This window comes from Paramormyrops kingsleyae, chromosome 10 (genome assembly GCF_048594095.1).
Source record: "Paramormyrops kingsleyae isolate MSU_618 chromosome 10, PKINGS_0.4, whole genome shotgun sequence".
Classification (NCBI taxonomy): Eukaryota; Metazoa; Chordata; class Actinopteri; order Osteoglossiformes; family Mormyridae; genus Paramormyrops; species Paramormyrops kingsleyae.
Genome location: NC_132806.1, coordinates 6,757,404 through 6,778,563, shown reverse-complemented (window position 1 = coordinate 6,778,563; position 21,160 = coordinate 6,757,404). Strand labels below are relative to the sequence as shown.

Here is a 21,160-nt window from a genome sequence, read left to right as displayed (position 1 = left end):
TTCCCATTTAAATGACTGCAGCTCCTGCAGATTCCTTCACATCCTGGTCTGCTTGGCGGACTCAGAGGAGATATAAGCAGAGGGCGGCTGCCTAACAGTCCCTCCTCACTGTGACCGGGCTGCGTAATGGACAGACTGCTCCAGTGTGAGGAGCCTGCGTCTCTGCCAGGCTGACCCGGAGGACCAGGACTGGGCTCCTGAGCATTCTGGGAGTGAACATTCACACATCCTACCTGCAATGGCATCTTTATGAAGGTTGCCTGGCAACTGGTAACAAAACAATAGATTGTTGGTGGTTACAGGCGCAGCAGCATGCAGGTGTGTGTGTGTGTCTGTGTGTGTGTGTGCGCTCACACACGTGTGCACTCCCTAGCCTGGCACGTAATAAATGTGTGCTCACATATGACACAGTGGGGAGGGGGAACCAGAGATGAACACAGAACACATGCAGAGGAGAACAAAAGACCCATAATAACCTAGGGGAGAAAGAAAATAAGCAGAGCATAGGGTAAGGAACAAACTTCATATGCTTTATTCATTTTCAAATCAGGTGTTAAATAAAGAAAAATCTGAGGGAAAAAAAAAAAAGATTTGCTCTCTTTTCAGGGACTCTTGATGCTGCAGTGATTCTAAAGCAGGCTGGTTACTCGAGTAGTCGTACTCAATTAAGCAAATTTTTCTGTCAGACGAAAGAGCACAACCATCTCTCTCCAAACACTGTCGAGCAGGAACAAAAACGTGCTGATTACGGGTGCGCGCACACACGCACAATCACACGCACCAGGAGCACGTCTCGCACCCCTAAAACCTACTACCACTTCCAGGGTAGAGCCAGAAGACGACAAAGGAAAAATCAAACAGAGGAAGGAACAGAAGTACAGTTAGAGATCCTTGTTAAACGCCCCCCTAACCCAATAAAAAATTAAGCCACTTGTTGGCACCAAAAGCACACACTACTCATCTTAGCCTATGAAACAGAGGACCCAGCGCAGGGCAGCACTGTGCTACGAAGTCGTGTCACACAAAGGGCAGACGTACAAAAATATACATTTAATCATATTCACCGCAGCATTGGCATGTCATTTTTACAAAAAGACCTTTTAAAATCAGTGACGTTTGGCATGTGACTGCTTGTCAGGGGTGGGGGCCGGGCAACACGTACATTTGCATAACAACGATGGTGTTACAACAATCAAGGTTTTTGTGTTTTGACTCCACACCTGAGGCCGCTTTACATAAAGCACACGACTGGAGTGTCCAGGAAATTCAGGGCTTTTTACCCAGAACTCTCTCATCAATAACAGCATAGTCTGACTGATGAATCAGCTGAGCCCAGCAAGGGGGGGGGGGGGGGGTTACGAGTTAGCAGTCAACTCTTCTTTGTCGATTTCGCCTAGTTACTTCAGTGGATAACAATGTGCTGCTCATTAGCATTGGAAATGGAGTTCAGCCCAGACTGTAATTTTTAGGAAAGATGCTCTGGCAATGAATCCAGGGCTAATTTGTGTTTGGGTCTGGGAGTTTGAGTATCAGTGTCTCAGTGACAATTTCCTGGGGGGTCCCAAAGTGGCAGCTGCACTACTAGGCTTGTTCCCCTCAGGGGCGGTGTTGTCACTCCGGCTGCGCCTCCTGGTTCCTGTCGCTGGCGGAACCGGGTGGCCCCGCCCACCAGAGGGCAAGCGCGTTGTCGGCACTGGAGACTGGCGATTCTGCGGCGTCCGATTCGGACCCAGAGTCGCCCTCACTCTCCCCCGGGCAGCTGAACTGCCTCTGGCCACAGGATGACACCAGCAGGGGCATGTAGGGGTGGATGCTGAGGCAGGAAGGCGAAAAAAACAAAGATGGGAGCAACATCAGTGAAGATGCCTATGTGCAAATGGGTCTTTGGACCCATGGATCCCATCACAGCGTGAGTTTTGATGCTGTACCTGATGCCGTTGGTACAGTCTCCATGTGCTTGGAACTGGAAATGGGGCTGCAGTACTCCTTCCCCACCATCAGGGGGTGCTGTGGACACGTCCCACACATAGACAACTCCTCCTGTGTCACCGCTCAGCAGGTACTGCCCCGACCTGGACAAAAAACCATATAGACCTGAGTGAACAGTAGCGAGACACCGCCAAAGGTTGTCTAGACTAAAACCCTTGACCTCCCCGTGCACGTCTGCGGCCATCTTGCAAATGGCTACAGAAGATTGTTCATAAAATGCACTACACAGAAACAACCACTATGCAGTGATTTCCCCAATGCTCAACAAAGCTGGACCACATAGTACAAAGTGACCAGACTGGACCATCACCGAGCAGAACCGTGCCCAGCATGGGGGCAGCTTTCGCTTACTCATGGCATCTAGCTGACTACCTGTAGGGGGCAGAAGGCAGCACACATTAAAGGCGCAGCGTTCGCTGCCAATCAGAGGATGAGCCACCGCCTGCGAGAAGCTTACGACCTGCGCGGGGGGCAGAGCTTTGATAAATGTGCGGCATTGCCTGATCGACCTCCTTTGACATCAAAGTCTGACCGAGAAAGATCCAGAAACATCATGTGGGCCGCCTTGAGCCGTCGTATTTTAGCATCTCCTACCGCTGCCTTTGAATATCCCTCCACCTCCGGACTACAGACACATTCAGCTGCACATAAGACATCAAAGGCTGTAGGTGTATCTGGCTTAAGTGCAGAGCTAACAGGCGGCTGGGTGCAGTTTCTGCTATGGGTACCAAGTTAAGCAGGAGCGACTCACGGCTGGGAGGAAGAGTTTTGGGAGGGGAGAGGAGACAGTCAGCACTCACGGGTCCAGGTCGAAGTAGATGCGCTGGTTCGTGGTGACCCTCCGTCGCAGGGAGAACAGAACCTGTCCTGGATCTCGCAGGTCCCAGCAGAGAATTTCTGGGTCCTGATGAGACAGATCCCGACACGTGTTTTACGAAAACACGAACGCTGGAAAAGTACAATTTCCATTTGCTCAGCTGATCCATTATATGTTTGGAGAGCGCACCTTCCGGCCTCCTGTGTAGAGGCGGATTCCGTCGGGCGAGAAAAGCAGGTGGGTGATGCCCCCCTGGTGGCGGCTGGGCAGCAGTGCGAGCGGCGCCCCGTCCTGGCAGGAGTAGAGGCCCACGGAGCGGGAGTAGGAGCCACAGGCGTAGATGGACTGGCATGGGCTGAACGCCAGGCAGGAGATGATGCCCGTCTGGCCGCATTTCTTCACTGGGGTTCAGGAAACACGTGGTTGTACTTACACACGGCACGGCCGCTAGAGACACACCTATTCCCTTACATCACAACTCAGGCGTTCACCATTACAGTCATAATAATTAGAATGGTCCGAACTAAAGTGTATTAGACCATAACATTGTCGGAAGGTTACCGACAACATCTCTGTGACGTCCAGCTCACCCAGAGTGGGCCTCTCCTCACAGTCCCGGCCAGGCCGCTCTGTGTCGAAGACCCGAACCGTCTTATCGAAGCCGCAGTAGAGCTGGGAGGCGTCTGGGGTGAAGCAGAGTGAGTGGGCAGCAGTCAGCTCATCCTGGGTTGGGGGGGGGGGATAAAGCAGAAGTGCACGTTATCATCGCACGAGAGATTTATCGTCCATCACCGAAAAGCAAGAAAATAATGAGTGCACATTAGAGCTTTTTATCACAGTAATATTTCCAGGGGTAGATAAAGGGGAGGACATTCTGGCATTTAAAGTCATCCTTATTTATCAGCTAAAAGGAATGAAAGAGTAAGAGCACATTTTCGAGCATTTTATGGCGGCGCGCCGTGCCCCTGTGCACGCGGGTGTTCAGGTATGCCAACAGCCACGCTGGGAGCCGCACGATGCCCGATAATGAGCAGAGCAGAGCAGGAGGGCATAGACACGGCGGCGGCCCGAGAAGCTGCGCTGACGCAAGCGCAGCAGAAACTTCTTATTACTTATTAACAATCATCATCCTCTGTCATGGGTGGGCGACATGGAGGAAACAAATAAAGTCTCATTTTCCCCCAAACTTATGGACGACTGACAATTCTGTCTTTTTCTAGAATTCCCATGCGCCAGTTTCACACCTCGCTCCTGTTCCACTGGCTGATTCTGCTGCTGGAATTGAGTTGATGCGCTACAACTTATTTAAGACTGACTTCCTGCAGACTTTACATTGTTTTGTTCCATGAACCTTTCAAGTCCAAACCATTTCCCTATGAAAGACACAGCTATTGGCACCTTTTCTGATACACGACAGTAAACACCTTCATGTCAGCATAAGGCATTTTTTCGTGCAGGTGCCTGACTGGGGGAGCTGGTGTTTATGACGCCTAGCGGGCTGTTTTTTCTGTTTCAGCGTTTATGACATCCCATTTGAAAACAGTTTTGAATTAAATGATGCAGTCGTGAGAATGGCCCAGCCCTACCCTCACTTTTATCCTATTTACAACCATGTTGTAAGCTAAATTAAGTCTAAAAACACCATAATTCCCTTGCTAGGTGGAGATTGTTTGTCTCCTCCCACCAAAACCCGCCACCCTATCAGACAGCCCCTCCCACCAAAACCCGCCACCCTATCAGACAGCCCCTCCCACCCACAACCATAGAGCGAGAGAATCAACTTCGTTGCCTCCAATGGAGCGTTTTTTTACAGCAATGGCAGATCAAGGAGCCTCTGAATAATTTCCGGAAAATAGCATCAAGTACTATCAGCGCAGTAGAGTTGCAGCGGAAGAGACTATTTGTGATGCACTTTAAAAGTTTTAAAAGATTGTATATTATCAGTAGCTTAGTATCAAATGTGCATTTTAGCAAGGTGCTACGCTACAGTGCATTTAAGCATTTAACATGTGCATTTAAGTATTTTAGTTCTTTATCCCCATGAAAATACTACATTTAGGGAATGTTAACAGATAAGGCTAAAATACTGGATTAAGTTAGAAACATGTAACATTAACCACAAACAGCCTCATCCCCAGATCATCCCCAGGCAGCACAGTGAACTATGGTGGAGACGACATGCAAGGCCGCCATGGAGGGAAGGGCACAGACAAACTGCTTGGCCGCCATGGAGGGAAGGGCACAGACAAACTGCTTGGCCGCCATGGAGGGAAGGGCACAGACAAACTGCTTGGCCGCCATGGAGGGAAGGGCACAGACAAACTGCTTGGCCGCCATGGAGGGAAGGGCACAGACAAACTGCTTGGCCGCCATGGAGGGAAGGGCACAGACAAACTGCTTGGCACGCTATTCATGTTGCAGTTTATTAGTGAATAAGTCATTAAGATTATTTAGGTCCTCAGTTAGCATGGGATTATTGCAATCACCATGAATTATAGAAATGTTAGAACATTTAATCTGATCTGAATTTTGAAATGTTTCTTCTCTTCCCATCCCACTAGACAATTGCTCTTGACTACCATGCAAGTTTAAGAACTTTTTTAAAAAGAAAGATGCAAAAGAATAAATAGCAACAGCAAGTTTTTTTAACCAAAGTAAGCCTAAAATATGTGAACAAGGCAGGTAACCTTAGCCGTGAATAATACCGAATTTTACTTTTTAAAAAACACATTGATATAACTACATACACATGTTGATGTGGTAAATAAATATTGTAAATCAATGCATTTATTGACTATTAATTACCAAAAATCACTGTTCTCTCTCCCTGTATTTAATATCTACATAAACCTTGTGAAGGTCAAACATTTTGAACTTCCGTTGATGCGAATGTCTCTACACGGCTAGTCTCCCACCGAAACACGCCGTCCTATCACAGAAAGCTCCTCCCACTGAAACACGCCATCCTATCACAGACAGCTCCTCCCACCAAAACACGGCATACTATCACAGACACCTCTTCCCACCAAAACACGCCATCCTATCAGACAGCTCCTCCCACCAAAACACGCCATCCTATCACAGACAGCTCCTCCCACAGAAACACGCCATCCTATCACAGACAGCTCCTCCCACCAAAACACGCCATCCTATCATAGACAGCTCCTCCCACCAAAACACGCCATCCTATCACAGACAGCTCCTCCCACAGAAACACGCCACCCAATCACAGATAGCCCCTCCCACAAAAACACACCACCCTATCACAGACAGCCCCTCTCACCAAAGGCCAGTACCCTATCAGAGACAGTCCCTCCCCCTGTAACCTGCCACACAGTAAAAGGAAGAGACTTTCTGGTATATTCTCAGCTTCTAAGCATTATGTACTTGGCTGGAAAAGAGCTTCACCATTCTTCTGCTTTGCAACCACACAAAACTCCTCCAAAGAGCATATAATGATCTACAGAAAAGGAGAATGAAATAGTAATCTTAAAAAAACTCAGTTAATTTCTCAGAGGCTGACAGCTTTTGATAGATGAAAAGAAGAGGAAACGCTGAGTATTCTCCCTCTCATCCCAAGGTCAGAGCTCCGCTCTGATGCTTGTGGTAATACCTTAGGCATCTCTAAATCTGGGAGAAGATGGCAGAAAGTAGTAGCTTTAACTGTTGCGGATGAAAAAAATCAGCCAGCCGGGCTCTTGGGATAAACTGCTGTTTTCCAGAGAATGGGCACATGTACCCAAGGCTCGCTTGGCACTCGATCTTGTGCTGGAGTGAGATGGTCTGCATGGTAAGGAAAGCTGGCGAACCAGCAAGACCCAGATCTAAACATATACCCCAGCCCCTCCAGACAAGGGCCTCTCTGCCACAAGGACTGCATAGTAAGATGGCGGCCAGCCCAAGTCCAGAGAACACTGTCACAGTTCTTCATAAAAACTTGCCAACACCCAGAAACATGTATACAACCTTAAGACCCTTCTGGACACCTGGAACCACCAAGGATCCCCCTGGCGTACAGGACCAATGGAGGAGCGGCAGCACGGGCTGCTGGGAACACCAGGCTGGGATACCATGGCGTCACCTGGCACAGTTATCTGAAGAAGGTGCCACACGCAGCGCCAGAGGAAAGTGAAGCACGGAAAGTGCGCTGGCACCTACAACAGGCTACTGAGCCACCCAACCCGGCCAGCTCTCCTGTCAGAAATGTGGCTCCACCACAATACCCCATATAGTCCACCCAGAGGTGTTTTAATGTCCAGTAAGACCCACAGAGGTGGTTTGTGTATCTGTATCAACAAAGAATGGTGAGGAGTCACAAGCCATTAGGGCTGGACAATATATCGTACTGTGATTGTGAACATTCCTATCGTCATTTATTTGAATATCGTGAATTTCATGGTATAGCCAAAACACTTGCAATGCACAATTTTTAAACAAATTCATTCAAGGTATGAGTCTGTTGTGGGTGTAATTTATCATTATACCTGTCAAATATTCTGTAACTATTAGTAAAACAATTTCATCATCATAATCAGAAAAACTCAAAATCAACTGTCACATTTTACTGCTTTCTACATACAAATTTTAGAATATCATGATCAATATAGATATTGTAAAAATCTCTGAAAATATCGTGATTTTTTTAGGACATACTACCCAGTCCTACAAGCCACTGCTCATCGATGGTCGCGTTGCTTTCAACTTGCTGTGGGAATTTATAGCTGTTAACATCGTGGCTGTTTACGTCACACCTGGGAGTAATGCTAAGGAAGCACTGCACATTCCCTAAGGAGCCATCGATGTGCCGTAAACTACACATCCCAAAAGCTTTTTTGTTGTAGTTGGAGGCACCAGTTATGCGACCTGAAGGCTGTTCTCCTCAAATTTTACCTGCACATGGATTTTCCCACCAGAGAGGAAAAAAAACTGGACCTTGTGTTCACAAACATGTGCCAAGCATACGGAGTCATAGCCTGCCCCACCTCGGCCTCTCTGACCATATCTCAGCACTGCTTATGCCAGCAGACACTCTGCTGCTCAAATGGTGTAAACCAGTCCAGCAAGAGTCTCGCCAGAAGGAGCTGCCTCCTGCTCCTGTGGGCCTCGCAGTGACTCGGAGGAGTATACAGCATCTGTCACTGGCTAAATCAGCAAGTGCATAATTGAAGCAACTGCCTCCAAAACCATATGAGCCAATCGGAAACCATGGATGTTGACAGAGGTACATATGCTGCTGGAAGTCCGCGGTCTGCCATTCATACTGGGAGACAAGGCAGTCCTAAAAACAGCAAGGGCCATCCTTACCCTTGGCGTCAGGGCACCAACGCATGTGTATGGGCCAGGAATCTACAACCGCTTCCAAGACAGCAGAGACATCCAGGCCAGCACAAACTACAACACCTCACCACAAGTCAGAGATGCCTCCCTCCCAGATGTACTGGATGACTTCGCTGTACGGCTCGACACACTAAATGACATGCCTGCCATGAAGACCACGCCCCTTTCAAGTGGAAAAGGCACTTAGTGTGGCCACAGCTGAGGTGAGGAGTGGTTGAATCAAACAGCATTCCTGGTCAAGTGCTCAAGGAATCTGCAAACCATCTGGCTGATATCTTGACAGACAAGCAGTCATCCTCAAGTGCTTCATGGCCACCACCACCATCACACTTGTGTTGATAAGGTTGATGGTCTTCTCCCTCAATGACCAATAGCCCCATTGCACTACAACTGATCATCATGAAGCACTCCGAAAGGCTAGTTATGGGGCACATGAAAATTACACTCTGAATCTCACACGACCCCCTCCAGTTCACCTACCATCACCAACTGTCCCACTGATGCTGCCATATCCACAGCTCTATACCAGGCCCTTTCCCACTTGGACAAGGATGAATCCTACATACAAATGTTTTTTGCAGTACTTCAGTTGAGCATACAATACAATCATTCCTCAGAAGCTGACCGAGCATCTTGTGTTTCTGGGTTTCAACACCCCTTGAGGATCCTGGACTTCCTGACCAAAAAGACCCCAGGCAGTCCATTTGGCAATAGCATCACCAACACCACCATACTGAGCCGCAGTGCTCCCTAAGGCTGTATGCTCAGCCCACTTCTGCTCACCCTGCTGACTCATGACTGTATCGCAAAGTCGACTCAGTAGTGGGTCTCATCAGCAACCATGATGAGTCAGCATACCCACTCGAGGTGGAACAGCTTGCAGACTTGTGCAAGGGCAACAATCTGTCTCTCAATGTGGACAAAACAAAAGAGATAATTGCCAACTTCAGGAAGGCCCAGGCTGTCCACCCCCCCGTGAACATCGCGGCATCTGCAGTAGAAAGTCAGGAGGACCAAATACCAACCTGAAGACCTGAACTCTCAACACCAATTTCCCACTTCCAGAGGAGGCTGAGGAGGGCAAGACTTCCCCGCCCCCCCATCCTGACCAGGTTCTGCAGGGCACCATAGTAAGTGTTCTGGCCAGCTGCAACACTGGCTGGTTAGGGAATTGCAAAGCCCCAGAACACAAGTCCCTGTAGCAGAAAGATATTCATACATCAGAAATAAAAACATCAGGAACTCTCTCCACTGCATCAAGGGCATTTTCCAGAACCACTGCACCCACAAAGCCTCCAGCACTGCAGAAGACCCCTCCCATCCTGCTCCCATCTGGCAGAAGGTACAGGAGCTCCCAGTACTGCAGGTTCCCACAAGACTGTCGGAACACTAAATACCATGGTTCCCATCTCACTCCCCAACCGTTTCTGAGAATTACCCTCCCCAATCCTGACTGGCACTGCTCACTTTACTTTGTCATTAGTGTTATATTTATTCAATTAACTATATGTTTTCTACCTCCTTAAACCCTGGAGTCAGATTCCCCATTTTGCATTGTCCTGTGTTTTATTTATGCATATTCATATTTCATGACACTGTACACCCACATGACCTGTATATGGACAGCATGACAGTAAAGCCCATTTGATTAGGCTCATTGTGACTTACAAATGAACCTAAGATTTAAAAATGAAAAGAAAAAAGAAAAAAAAAAAAACACTAAACACTATATTTGAGGACTATAATTTAAATTTACAATTAGAATTTAAATATATATAATTATAATTTAAATAATTTAAAATGTCATTATACACATACAGCAGACGGTATAAATTATCCGCCTCCTAGCTAAAGGTGGCTGCATACTTCAAATGTAGCTCATGGAATCAGTGTCGTTTCAGCAATACGGTGTCGCATGAGCAGTGATCCCACCCACTCTCCACCACTGGCTCACATCACACTGTGGGGTTGGACAGCAGAACAGTTATGCAGTTACCAGCATGCTTTGCAGCACACTGCATATATCTGTAAATAGTGTTAATATGTGCATTTGTGTATTTATGTTTATTGTAAATGTCGTAACTGTGTAATGTTTGCCATGGAATGCGTGTGTTTGGTTAACATATAACCGTGTTGTGTAAATTGTTGGCTTCCCTGTCTGTGCCACAGGCACAATAATAAATAATAATAATAAGTTCCATTTATATAGCGCCTTTCACAATGCTAAGATTGCTTTACACACACACACACACACACACACACACACACACACACTTAGTACAGGAGGAAGAGACAGAGGAGAAATGTTCAAGGAAAAGAAATGTCTAATTGAGATTTGAAGGAAGAGGAAGAAGAACAGTCACGGAGTGATTGTGGGAGAGAGTTCCAGAGTCTGAGGGCCATGGCACTGAAGGACCTGCCGCCCATGGTAATACGTGGAATGGCAAGGAGATCATTATTAGAGGATCTGAGACAGCGAGAGGTTGAGCAGGGAGCCAAGAGCTCACTGAGGTAGCAAGGAGTGAGGTTATGCAGAGCTTTATAAGTGAGAAGCAATATTTAGAATTTGATCCGAGTATCTGAAGCGGTAACCAGTGTAGCTGAGAGGGGCTGGGTGTGATGTGAGCGGAGCGTTTGGTGTGAGTGAGAACTCTAATAGCAGACTTCAGAATATACTGAAGCTTTTGTATACATTCTGCAGGGAGGCCAGCGAAAAGGAAATTGCAGTAGAAAATATGGGATGTAATAAAAGCATGAACCAGAGTTTGGGCATCAGTACTGGACATTTTATGTGTAGATCAAAGTTGAGTGTAGAGTCAAATACTACGCCAAGATTTCTGATTACTGTGGCAGGTTTTATAGGGACACCATCAATACTAACAGAGAAACTGGAGGATTTAGATACTTATGATTTTGGACAGACCAGTAAGAATTCAGTTTTGTCTGTGTTGAGTTTGAGAAAGATATCCTGCTTCCAAAGTTTTAGATTAGAGGTGCAATCACAGTGTATTTGGAGGGGAGTCAGTGGAGGAGTGCGTACTGACATATAACTGAATATCATCTGAGGAGTCAGTGGAGGAGTGCGTACTGACATATAACTGAATATCATCTGAGGAGTCAGTGGAGGAGTGCGTACTGACATATAACTGAATATCATCTGAGGAGTCAGTGGAGGAGTGCGTACTGACATATAACTGAATATCATCTGAGGAGTCAGTGGAGGAGTGCGTACTGACATATAACTGAATATCATCTGAGGAGTCAGTGGAGGAGTGCGTACTGACATATAACTGAATATCATCTGAGGAGTCAGTGGAGGAGTGCGTACTGACATATAACTGAATATCATCTGAGGAGTCAGTGGAGGAGTGCGTACTGACATATAACTGAATATCATCTGAGGAGTCAGTGGAGGAGTGCGTACTGACATATAACTGAATATCATCTGAGGGGAGTCAGTGGAGGAGTGCGTACTGACATATAACTGAATATCATCTGAGGGGAGTCAGTGGAGGAGTGCGTACTGACATATAACTGAATATCATCTGAGGGGAGAGTCAGTGGAGGAGTGTGTACTGACATATAACTGAATATCATCTGAGGGGAGAGTCAGTGGAGGAGTGTGTACTGACATATAACTGAATATCATCTGAGGGGAGAGTCAGTGGAGGAGTGTGTACTGACATATAACTGAATATCATCTGAGGGGAGAGTCAGTGGAGGAGTGTGTACTGACATATAACTGAATATCATCTGAGGGGAGAGTCAATGGAGGAGTGTGTACTGACATATAACTGAATATCATCTGAGGGGAGAGTCAATGGAGGAGTGCGTACTGACATATAACTGAATATCATCTGAGCGGAGTCAGTGGAGGAGTGCGTACTGACATATAACTGAATATCATCTGAGCGGAGTCAGTGGAGGAGTGCGTACTGACATATAACTGAATATCATCTGAGCGGAGTCAGTGGAGGAGTGTGTACTGACATATAACTGAATATCATCTGAGGGGAGTCAGCGGAGGAGTGTGTACTGACATATAACTGAATATCATCTGAGGGGAGTCAGTGGAGGAGTGCGTACTGACATATAACTGAATATCATCTGAGCGGAGTCAGTGAAGGAGTGCGTACTGACATATAACTGAATATCATCTGAGCGGAGTCAGTGGAGGAGTGTGTACTGACATATAACTGAATATCATCTGAGGGGAGTCAGTGGAGGAGTGTGTACTGACATATAACTGAATATCATCTGAGGGGAGTCAGTGGAGGAGTGCGTACTGACATATAACTGAATATCATCTGAGGGGAGTCAGTGGAGGAGTGCGTACTGACATATAACTGAATATCATCTGAGGGGAGTCAGTGGAGGAGTGTGTTCTGACATATAACTGAATATCATCAGCATAGCAGTGAAAGTTAAATCCATACTTGCAAATGATTTGACGAAGGGGCAGTATCTAAATTAGGAAGAGGTTTACTGTTCAATACACTTCTTATGTGAATGCCTGTGGGCGCATTTTAATAGAGATGACTGTGTCATATGTTTTAGTCAAATAATTTTTCTGTATAAAGATAAGACTTGGCGTTTGGAAAACCTCTATCTATCCATCTATCCATCCATCCATCCATCCATCCATCAATCACATGCGGGGAGAAGGAGCTGATCCCAAGCAGCAGAGCACAAGGCCAGGCAGACCTGCAAGCTATACCAAGGTATCACAGGGCAGACACAGAAAGACACTATGGGAAACAGAGACCCTGTTTTTTTCAGTCAGTGTGAAAAATCAGACGATCTAGAGCAGACAAATGAGAGAACAGACCCCAGACACACGGTCCGGCCAGGAAAGCAGCCAAAATGCTGCCCAGCAAGGGTCGTGATGCCCAGACATGAACCAGTCAGCAATGAAACCTTGCAGTCCTCATCCAAAATGTTCCCTCAACCTGAAAACAGCTAATTCATATTTTTCAAAACCCCTGCTGGTAAATTTATAAGCCTTCACTATATCTGACGACGGATTTCTATCTGGTAATGTGGCCAAGGAAGATCTGACAGTTAAGGCTTTTACACTGAAGACAATGGGCTGAAATCACAATGAATCTATAGATCTCAATGACAAACTGCAAACCAAAAACATAAGCAAGAAAACGACAGAAGGAAATACTATGGTGTTTACAGTGTGTAGTAGCTGCTCTGTGATCCATTATGACTGTACTGCATGCTGGGGTTAGAAAAGAACACAGAAAAGTGAGTGAAACAGAATGAAAGAGCCTCTGAGAATCCATCCTGTGGAGGCTTTCAAAGGAAGGAACGTTTTCATCTGCAGCTTCTGCAAACCCGCTCTGATGTGCGCCCGGCTCTCGAGCGCCGCACTCACCAGGTGGTTGTAAGCTCTGAAGGTCGCACGGAGGTCGCCGTAGAACGCATCCCACAGGTGTACTGGGTTATCGCGACTGCTGCTGGCGATGCTGGGAGGGGGAAAGGGGCACAAATATGTTTGCAATTCAAGCTTAAGCTCTCGGGTTTAGCCTGACTCAGTCCAGTCCAGCTGAACACATGGGCACAGGGTAATTTCCCGCTGGGGAAATAACATCCCAGGTCGCAATGGCCAGCTGGCTGGAATCGACAGTTAATTACAAAGGGCAGATAAAAGACAGACAAGAGTAATACATGCTAAATGAAAGAGGGGTGTTGTTTTGTGTTCTTTTCCTTAAAGTGACAGTAAGACCAGGGGTTAGCTTCAAAGTGAACCTTGTTCTGCATTAGTTAAAAAAAATAATTTCCCAGAATGCCCAGGTGTCCCCCCCCCCAGCCAAAGGCTGCAGAGAGAAACCATAAGGCTTCAACTACCCTTACAGTGACAGAGGAACCAGCAACAGTATCAGGGAAAAAGGCAACATCCAGGAAAAATGAAAGCAAAAATGCATCCCAGTATTGAACAGGTAGGCGGATGGATGGATGGATGGATGGACTGATGGATGGTGTGGCTGAAAACAAAATTTACAAAAATAGTGCAGAGGAAGAAGAGAGGTAACAAAGAAAACAATTGAAAATGAAAATAAACTGAGAAGAAAAACAACAAATCGTGCAAATAAAACAGCCATCAATGGTATGAATGCTGCAACAACAAAAAAAATACTGACAAAAAATATATCATAATTTAAATGTAAATGATTTATCAGCAATTTAGTTTTCCATCATCTCTGGCCAGCAGCAGCGATGTTGTAGGTATTGGGGAGGGGGGCTGGGGCCGTCAGTCACGCGCAGGATTTAATTGGAAATCCTGCTTCCCTCGAGGTGGGATCCTGGGGGCCGCCATGCAAGGGCATAGGAGCAGCCCGCGCTGATGCGGAGGGAAACAGCGGGGGCCACAAACATGGCCCCCGGGCCCCTTCCCACATCCTCAACCTTCAAGCAGCAAGGTCCTAATTAGCGGAAAGTCGTGGCTCTCGCCCGTGTCACTCCCCGTCACTATCGCCGCTCTCGTCATGCCGGCGAGGCAGGAGCGGTGGGGGGGCAAGGCCAGCTCACGCACACGCGCCCCCCCGGGGGAACAACGGCACATTAATCACGGCGGCGGGGGACGGCGTGACAGTGACCCCTCTAACATCATTATCTTCCCGGCTTGTTGCCTGCCATCGGGGGGCCTCCCCCCTAATTAATGATCTCCGCGCCTCCTTCGCAGCTCATCCCCCCTCCCCGATCTCGTCCCCGAACCATCGCTGCCGGGCCCCCGCCCTGCTGGGCTCTGATAAGGACGAGCCCCAGTTGCGACCAGGGAGCCGAGACAAATTGGGAACAGGACGGGCGGCGCACGCTCGAGTAGGGGGCTCTCATTACAGGCCTGCCCCCGTCGCCCTGACAACAGCAATACCCCCACTTCCTGCTGGCTGCCGCTGTTCTTGTTCCAACTTCACAAACAAAGTGTCACGCCGTCCTAAGCGAACAGAAAACGAACAAACTATGCACAGGCACGAAGTCTGCCTCACGTTACAGCCCATCTCAAGAAGGAAGGTGCTGGAGTAAGTTAGGCCAGGAGCCTGCAGAGCGACAGCGGACAGATGAGAGGGTCAGGAGGCGGCCTAAGGACTCACAGGCAGGTGTCAGGCTGCAATGAGGTCATGATGGGGAGCCAGCAGTAATCGTAAATGGTGTCTCCTTCGGGCATCCTCAGCACAGGGCTCTGGCGGAGGAAGAGGACCGTCACTTGCCAGGCGTGTCTCAGTAAGTCTCATACGTGTTTGGACCTCAGTACCACCTGAAGCCCATGTGAAGCCTGAGGCAAGCTCCACTGCTGGCACCCCCTACTGGAGACAAAGTGAAATGGGCTGTTTCCCAAGTCGCCGCCCCCTCTGAAGATGTTGCTCTGGGCGGCCACCTGTGTTGCCTAATGGGTTGGCCACCACTGATGTACAATATAGGCACATGTACAAGTATAGTACAGGCATACTGTGGACATGTTCTTTGTGTATGCATGTATACTTATACGTTTTTCTACATATATGCATCAGTGTAGCAGGTCTATACAATCTTTTACATGTGTGCTCTTTGGGGATGTTTGCACATGGACGTCTGTAGCATGAGTAGATGTGCAGTTATACAGGTTCACTAAATGCTACGCTGTACACGTGTCCAGGTGTACGTGCACGTGTGTGTGGGTGGCACACTGTCACCATTTCCGTCATGAGGTCCCAGTCGTGGGCGTACAGCTCCGGCGGCAGGTTGTAGAGCCGCAGCACGTTGTCCGCACTGTTGGACAGGACGCAGGAGCCGTCCGGAGCCCTGGGGACGAGTGGCGGAGGTGGGGGGGGGGGGGGCATGACGCGCGGCGGCTTGGTTATAGAAACGTCCGAGTGACAGTATGAACTAATAGGATATGGACTGAAAGGAAGGCCATGAGAATAAGGCATGTGACATGAATCGTTAAAGCCTGAATCTGAGGGTGGGCAGCGGCGGAGGTGGCGGGGAAGGGGTTACCATTTGCAGCCCTTGAGGTAGTTCTCAGCGGAGCTCTTGTATTCCGCCCAAGCTCCAGTTAACATGTGTGGCGTCTGTTTGAAATCGAGCCTGAGACTGGAGACAGAGAGCTTCTGTATCAGTAGAAGCAAGAAATGTAGACACACACATGAAGTATATATGCTGATTCTACACATGTCCTTATCCACTGCTTAAAACGTACTATATTAACCCAAAATAAAACTGAGATTATTTCTATGAAAAGGGGGCACAGCAGCTAAATAGTCATCAAGAGATTTCAGACTAATTATACTAATCAGGTAATTAACATATAGTGGTCCTGAAGGGCCCTGCCCCCTGACGTACCTCTGTCCCTCGGGACGGCCGTCCCTGCCCCCTGACGTACCTCTGTCCCTCGGGGCGGCCGTAACTGCCCCCTGACGTACCTCTGTCCCTCGGGACGGCCGTCCTTGCCCCCTGACGTACCTCTGTCCCTCGGGACGGCCGTCCCTGCCCCCTGACGTACCTCTGTCCCTCGGGACGGCCGTCCCTGCCCCCTGACGTACCTCTGTCCCTCGGGACGGCCGTCCCTGCCCCCTGACGTACCTCTGTCCCTCGGGACAGCCTTCTCAGCCCTGTGATGTATCTCGGTCCCTCGGGACGGCTGTCCCTCCTCATGATATACCTCTATCCCCTTGGGACAGCCACCCCTAGCCTCTTATGTACCTCTGTCCCCTCACCGCAGGTGCACCCGCCAAGTGACGTACCTCTGTCCTTCATCAGGGCTACCACCAGCTCCATTCCTGCCTTCCTCTGGCAGCTCATCCATTCCACCTGTCATCCCTGCAGTGTTTTCCTCACCATTGCGCTCCAGCTGCCCTTCATCTCTACAACCTTCCACAGGGTCACCTGTCCCAGCTGGCACTATAACAGACAATCCGTTTCTATGCATGGTGACACAGTGATGCATCATGAGAACTCATGAGATCAGTGACCTTCTCACCCAAGCAACATATAGTACTACCAAAAACAAAGGGTTTCAGGGTATGAAAGTCAGTTTAATAAAATGTTTAGCTAAATGCCAAGTGAAATTATAGATATGTAAAGGAGAACCAAATAAAGCAAATACAGTGGTACCTCGACCCACGAACAGTCCTGTTCACGAACAAATGGGGTTACGAATGTTCAAAAATTTTTTGCGCCGGTTCGTGAACCGTGTTTCAGGGGACAAACACACCCAAAACGCGAAGAAGTTATGCCCAAGAACGGTTGTGGAATGTATAAAAAACTTATTGTAGATGTATGTATTTACTATATCTCTTCAGAGGTCAAATATCTGAAAAAAGAAAAAAATAGACACAGAACATTCTGTTATAGCGGTACCTTTCAGTGATTGATAAACATGCTTGTGATGGTTTTTAAACGTCATTAACGTCTCATATCTATACATAAAATTACAGTACTTCATTAATAACATAAAGTAACTCCTATTTAAGTGTTATATTCTCCATTCACACATAGTGGCAACTGCTTATTGTTTGTTTACAGTACAAACAAAGAAGTTCATTGCCATACAGCGAGTAGCATCACGAAATGGACATAAAAATTTTAGGCATATGAAAATAATGTACAGTATAATAAAAAAAAAAAATCACATTTTCAAAATGACTATAGTTTTTGACTGCTACTCAGTCTTTTAATGTTAATTGTTTAGTTTTTTGGGGGGATGTTTTGTGGTTCTTTTCCGTGTTTTGGCGTCTTTCGAGTGACCAGCCTGCCAACAAGCATACGCTAGGTTGTGTATTGGTCCGCCTTCGGTAAATGTATTATTTGAACGAATTATTTGTATTTACATTATTTTAAATGGGAAAAATTGATTCAGGTCGCAAACTTTTTCGGTCGCGAACTGAGTACTCGAACAAATTAAGTTTGTGAGCCGAGGTACCACTGTATTATAGTAACTTTTAAAGAGGTACTAAGGCAAACCGATAACCTGTTCCTTTATGATGCAGACTGAAGCTGAACTACCCCGAATCCTGTTTACCTGCTTCTTGGCCTAACTGAGAAAGATCATAATTGTTATCAGTTTCCTCTGTGACCTGATCAGGTGTCTTCAGGTCAGAGGTCAAAGCCACGTCAACTTGTGCCAGCCTTGGCTGTTTGGCGGCCGGGGCTGATGATGTTGGATCCTCCTTCTCCTCCTGGGCCACCTGACTGACACCCAGGGGTGGCTCTTGTGGAGGTTCACTGTCCCCCTCCGGCTCCAGCCCGGCCCCTGCCGCCCCTCCTGTTTCTCCACTCTCCACAAAACTGGACATGTTGCCTTGATATGTCTCCCTTTTCCTTGGCTCTGTGCACGGTACCCCTGGATAAGTCTGCTCCGGGACTCTGAAAGGTCTTTTCTCTCTCTCTCAGTGGGTTTCTGTCAGATGGCCGTGTGGTAGGTGCTACTGGGGTAGTGCTTCCTCCTGTGACACAGCTGGCTCAGGCTTCGGGGTGCTGAGGACATCACAGCACCTGCAAGACACAGGAAAGAGAGAACAACAACAAAGAAGATGGAAGGATCAGCTGTAAATAAGAGGACAAATTCTGCATAGAAGACACGCAGTAGAAAGAGGACAACTTGAACATCAAGTATAACACTTGAAACAGTAATAAATAATGTTATCTACGACATTTACACCTGGTTCTACGACTCAAGATAATAGTATTCAGCAATACGCATAAATTTCCAAGTTCTACTAAATTAAAACGAGTAATAAAAGAACTGAAATCAGCAGCTATCGGTTTTGGTGTGTCTCTGTACCGTTTACGCTTCTTTACAAAGTATAAAATCATCAACATGATTTGTGATAATACACAAAAAGGCAGGACATTCAATTAGTCGGCATGGGAAGTAATGAGATGAATAAATCCGTATACAAATATAACCAACTGATTACCTGCTTTTCCTGTACGCTCGCTTTTGCTTATATCTTCCTCCAGTTGAAATACCAAGATTTCGTTTTTTCCCCGTTTTACTGCTCTTTAGAGTCGATGCTTTCTCTATGTTTCCTCTTGATATCTAACAGAAACAGACCATAGCACCGCGATATGCTACACCATAGGAGGCAACAGATGTATCACGCCGTCTGTTCGCTTGCGATGGGAGCCACCATGACACTTTTCTGTTACTAGCGCCGATGGCCAAGTATCGCGAGATGATCTTCTCAGCCTGACGCGAAATGCAACAGATACTGAAGACGAGGAACACGCTCAAACTTTCATGAAATGTTTTATATTAAATGTTTTGCGTTCGTGTCCGGCTTTAAAAGGTCTGTGAATAATCGATATAGTTAAAATTATTTTCTTTTCCAATACGTTTGTCAGTGTTGGAGCACGCCGTCTCCACCGAGTGCGTGGATGAGAAGAGATTCACAGCTGACACGGGGAGAAGTTGCAAATCATCGGTTTATTCTCTTGACTGATTATAATCAGGGAGCGGCCGTCTGGCGTGCTCCAACATCAGTTAGTGACTTTTAGTATTACTATTCAAATGAAATAAACGACGCTTTCGTTTTGTAATTATTTGCCTTTGATAAAGAAGCAAAACATTTACAATATTAATTATTTAATATGGACACCAGGTAACGGATGACTTCAAGGACTCAGAGCTCTTCTCCGTGGCCAAGGACTCCAACTGGTTCTGGGGGACAGCCTTGTTTTATACTGTATGTTGTTGATCTTCCTTCAATAGAAAGGCTTCTAAATACATTTATGTAGCAGACACCTTTGTCCAAAGCGACATACAAGTGAGGATCTGAGGGCAGGGTCATTTCCTGGTACAAATGGGGTTAAGGGTATGTATGAGTCACGGGTTTTTATCTTATTCTAAAGCTAACAAAATATCAAGCAATGTCAGTGAATATAAACCGAATGTTACGGTTAGCACAAGAGAAGCACATGCTGCCTTTAATAGAAGAAACAGTGGTGTATCATTGAACTGATTTAATCTACACAAATTAGCTTAGCATATACTGCCTATAGCAAATTATAGGTTTATTAAAACTAACCCATTAGGTCTATAAATACACATTCTATTATATTATATGATCATTTAGCTGCCAGTTTGATATGTCTAAAGGTTACTTGAAAATATTCATACTGTAAGTTTCCTGGGGGAGGGGGACACAATGAATAGGATTTTAAAATAATCAGTGTTTAATTTATACCTTTAATTCTGGAGAACACATCAATTTATCCAGTTTCTGCAACCGCTAGTCCAGAGATTATCCTGGAAGCTAAGGGTTCAAGTTCTGGAGAACCAAAGAATTTAAATCAAAAAAGTAAAGCCAATTAGATTATTCTGTCACACCCCTGGGGGGCGGGGTTTGAGAGGTCCATCCGCCCCCCCAGTGAAGAAATAGACCAGCTCCACTCCCAGAGGCACGCAGTGGCTTTGCCACCGGGAGCTCGGAAAAGCCGAAAGACCATTAGGTCAGCACAGTATAGCTGAGCCCATTTTGGGGACTGCGATACCATTTACGGACAACGCGTACACTTGATGAGAGGGAATCACACATGGAAAATTCATATCAAATACAATAACAGAGAGGGATTCCAGGGATTTTGCACCAAGTATACTCACTTTGGCAATCCGGTAAATGAGGCGGCTCAGCTGCTTCAACATTAATCATGCACAGGAGGCGTCCAAGGTGACCAGTGACAACGAGCTACTCAGACAGCCCAAAGCACCAGGATGGGAGATAGGAAGCTGCAAGCTCACAGGCAGGCAGAGAGACTGCAGCAGTTTTTCTTTTAAAGGCAACATGCTGTGAACGTGGACTGGGTAAATACTGAAAAACCTACTCCACCATTTCATCCTTAATACTCTCTCATAACAGCAGGGAAGGATAAAACCAAACCCAATCTTGCTCTATTCCAGGAACACGAAGTAAAATTCACAAATTGTTCAAAATGTCACATTCCAAGCAGGCATATGCCTCAATGTGGTACAATCCTGAAATAAAAATAGGCAAGTAAGCAAGGAAGTAAGTAGTTTATTTTAAACAACTG

General features: G+C 46.8%; 1 protein-coding gene across 1 annotated transcript; it reads right to left on the bottom strand.

The window, feature by feature from the left end:
* Positions 1-509: 509 nt before the first annotated feature.
* On the bottom strand, positions 510-19,318 carry wrap53 (WD repeat containing, antisense to TP53). The gene is made up of 12 exons (XM_023790476.2): positions 19,048-19,318; positions 18,150-18,622; positions 16,873-17,029; positions 16,127-16,222; positions 15,823-15,931; positions 15,244-15,332; positions 13,527-13,617; positions 3,397-3,529; positions 2,996-3,207; positions 2,790-2,893; positions 1,929-2,072; positions 510-1,813 (listed from the first exon to the last, which is right to left on the bottom strand). The coding sequence occupies exons 2-12, from the start codon at positions 18,421-18,423 to the stop codon at positions 1,612-1,614; spliced, it is 1,611 nt and encodes a 536-aa protein (XP_023646244.1). The 5' UTR covers positions 18,424-18,622; positions 19,048-19,318; the 3' UTR covers positions 510-1,611.
* Between the last annotated feature and the right edge of the window lie 1,842 nt (positions 19,319-21,160).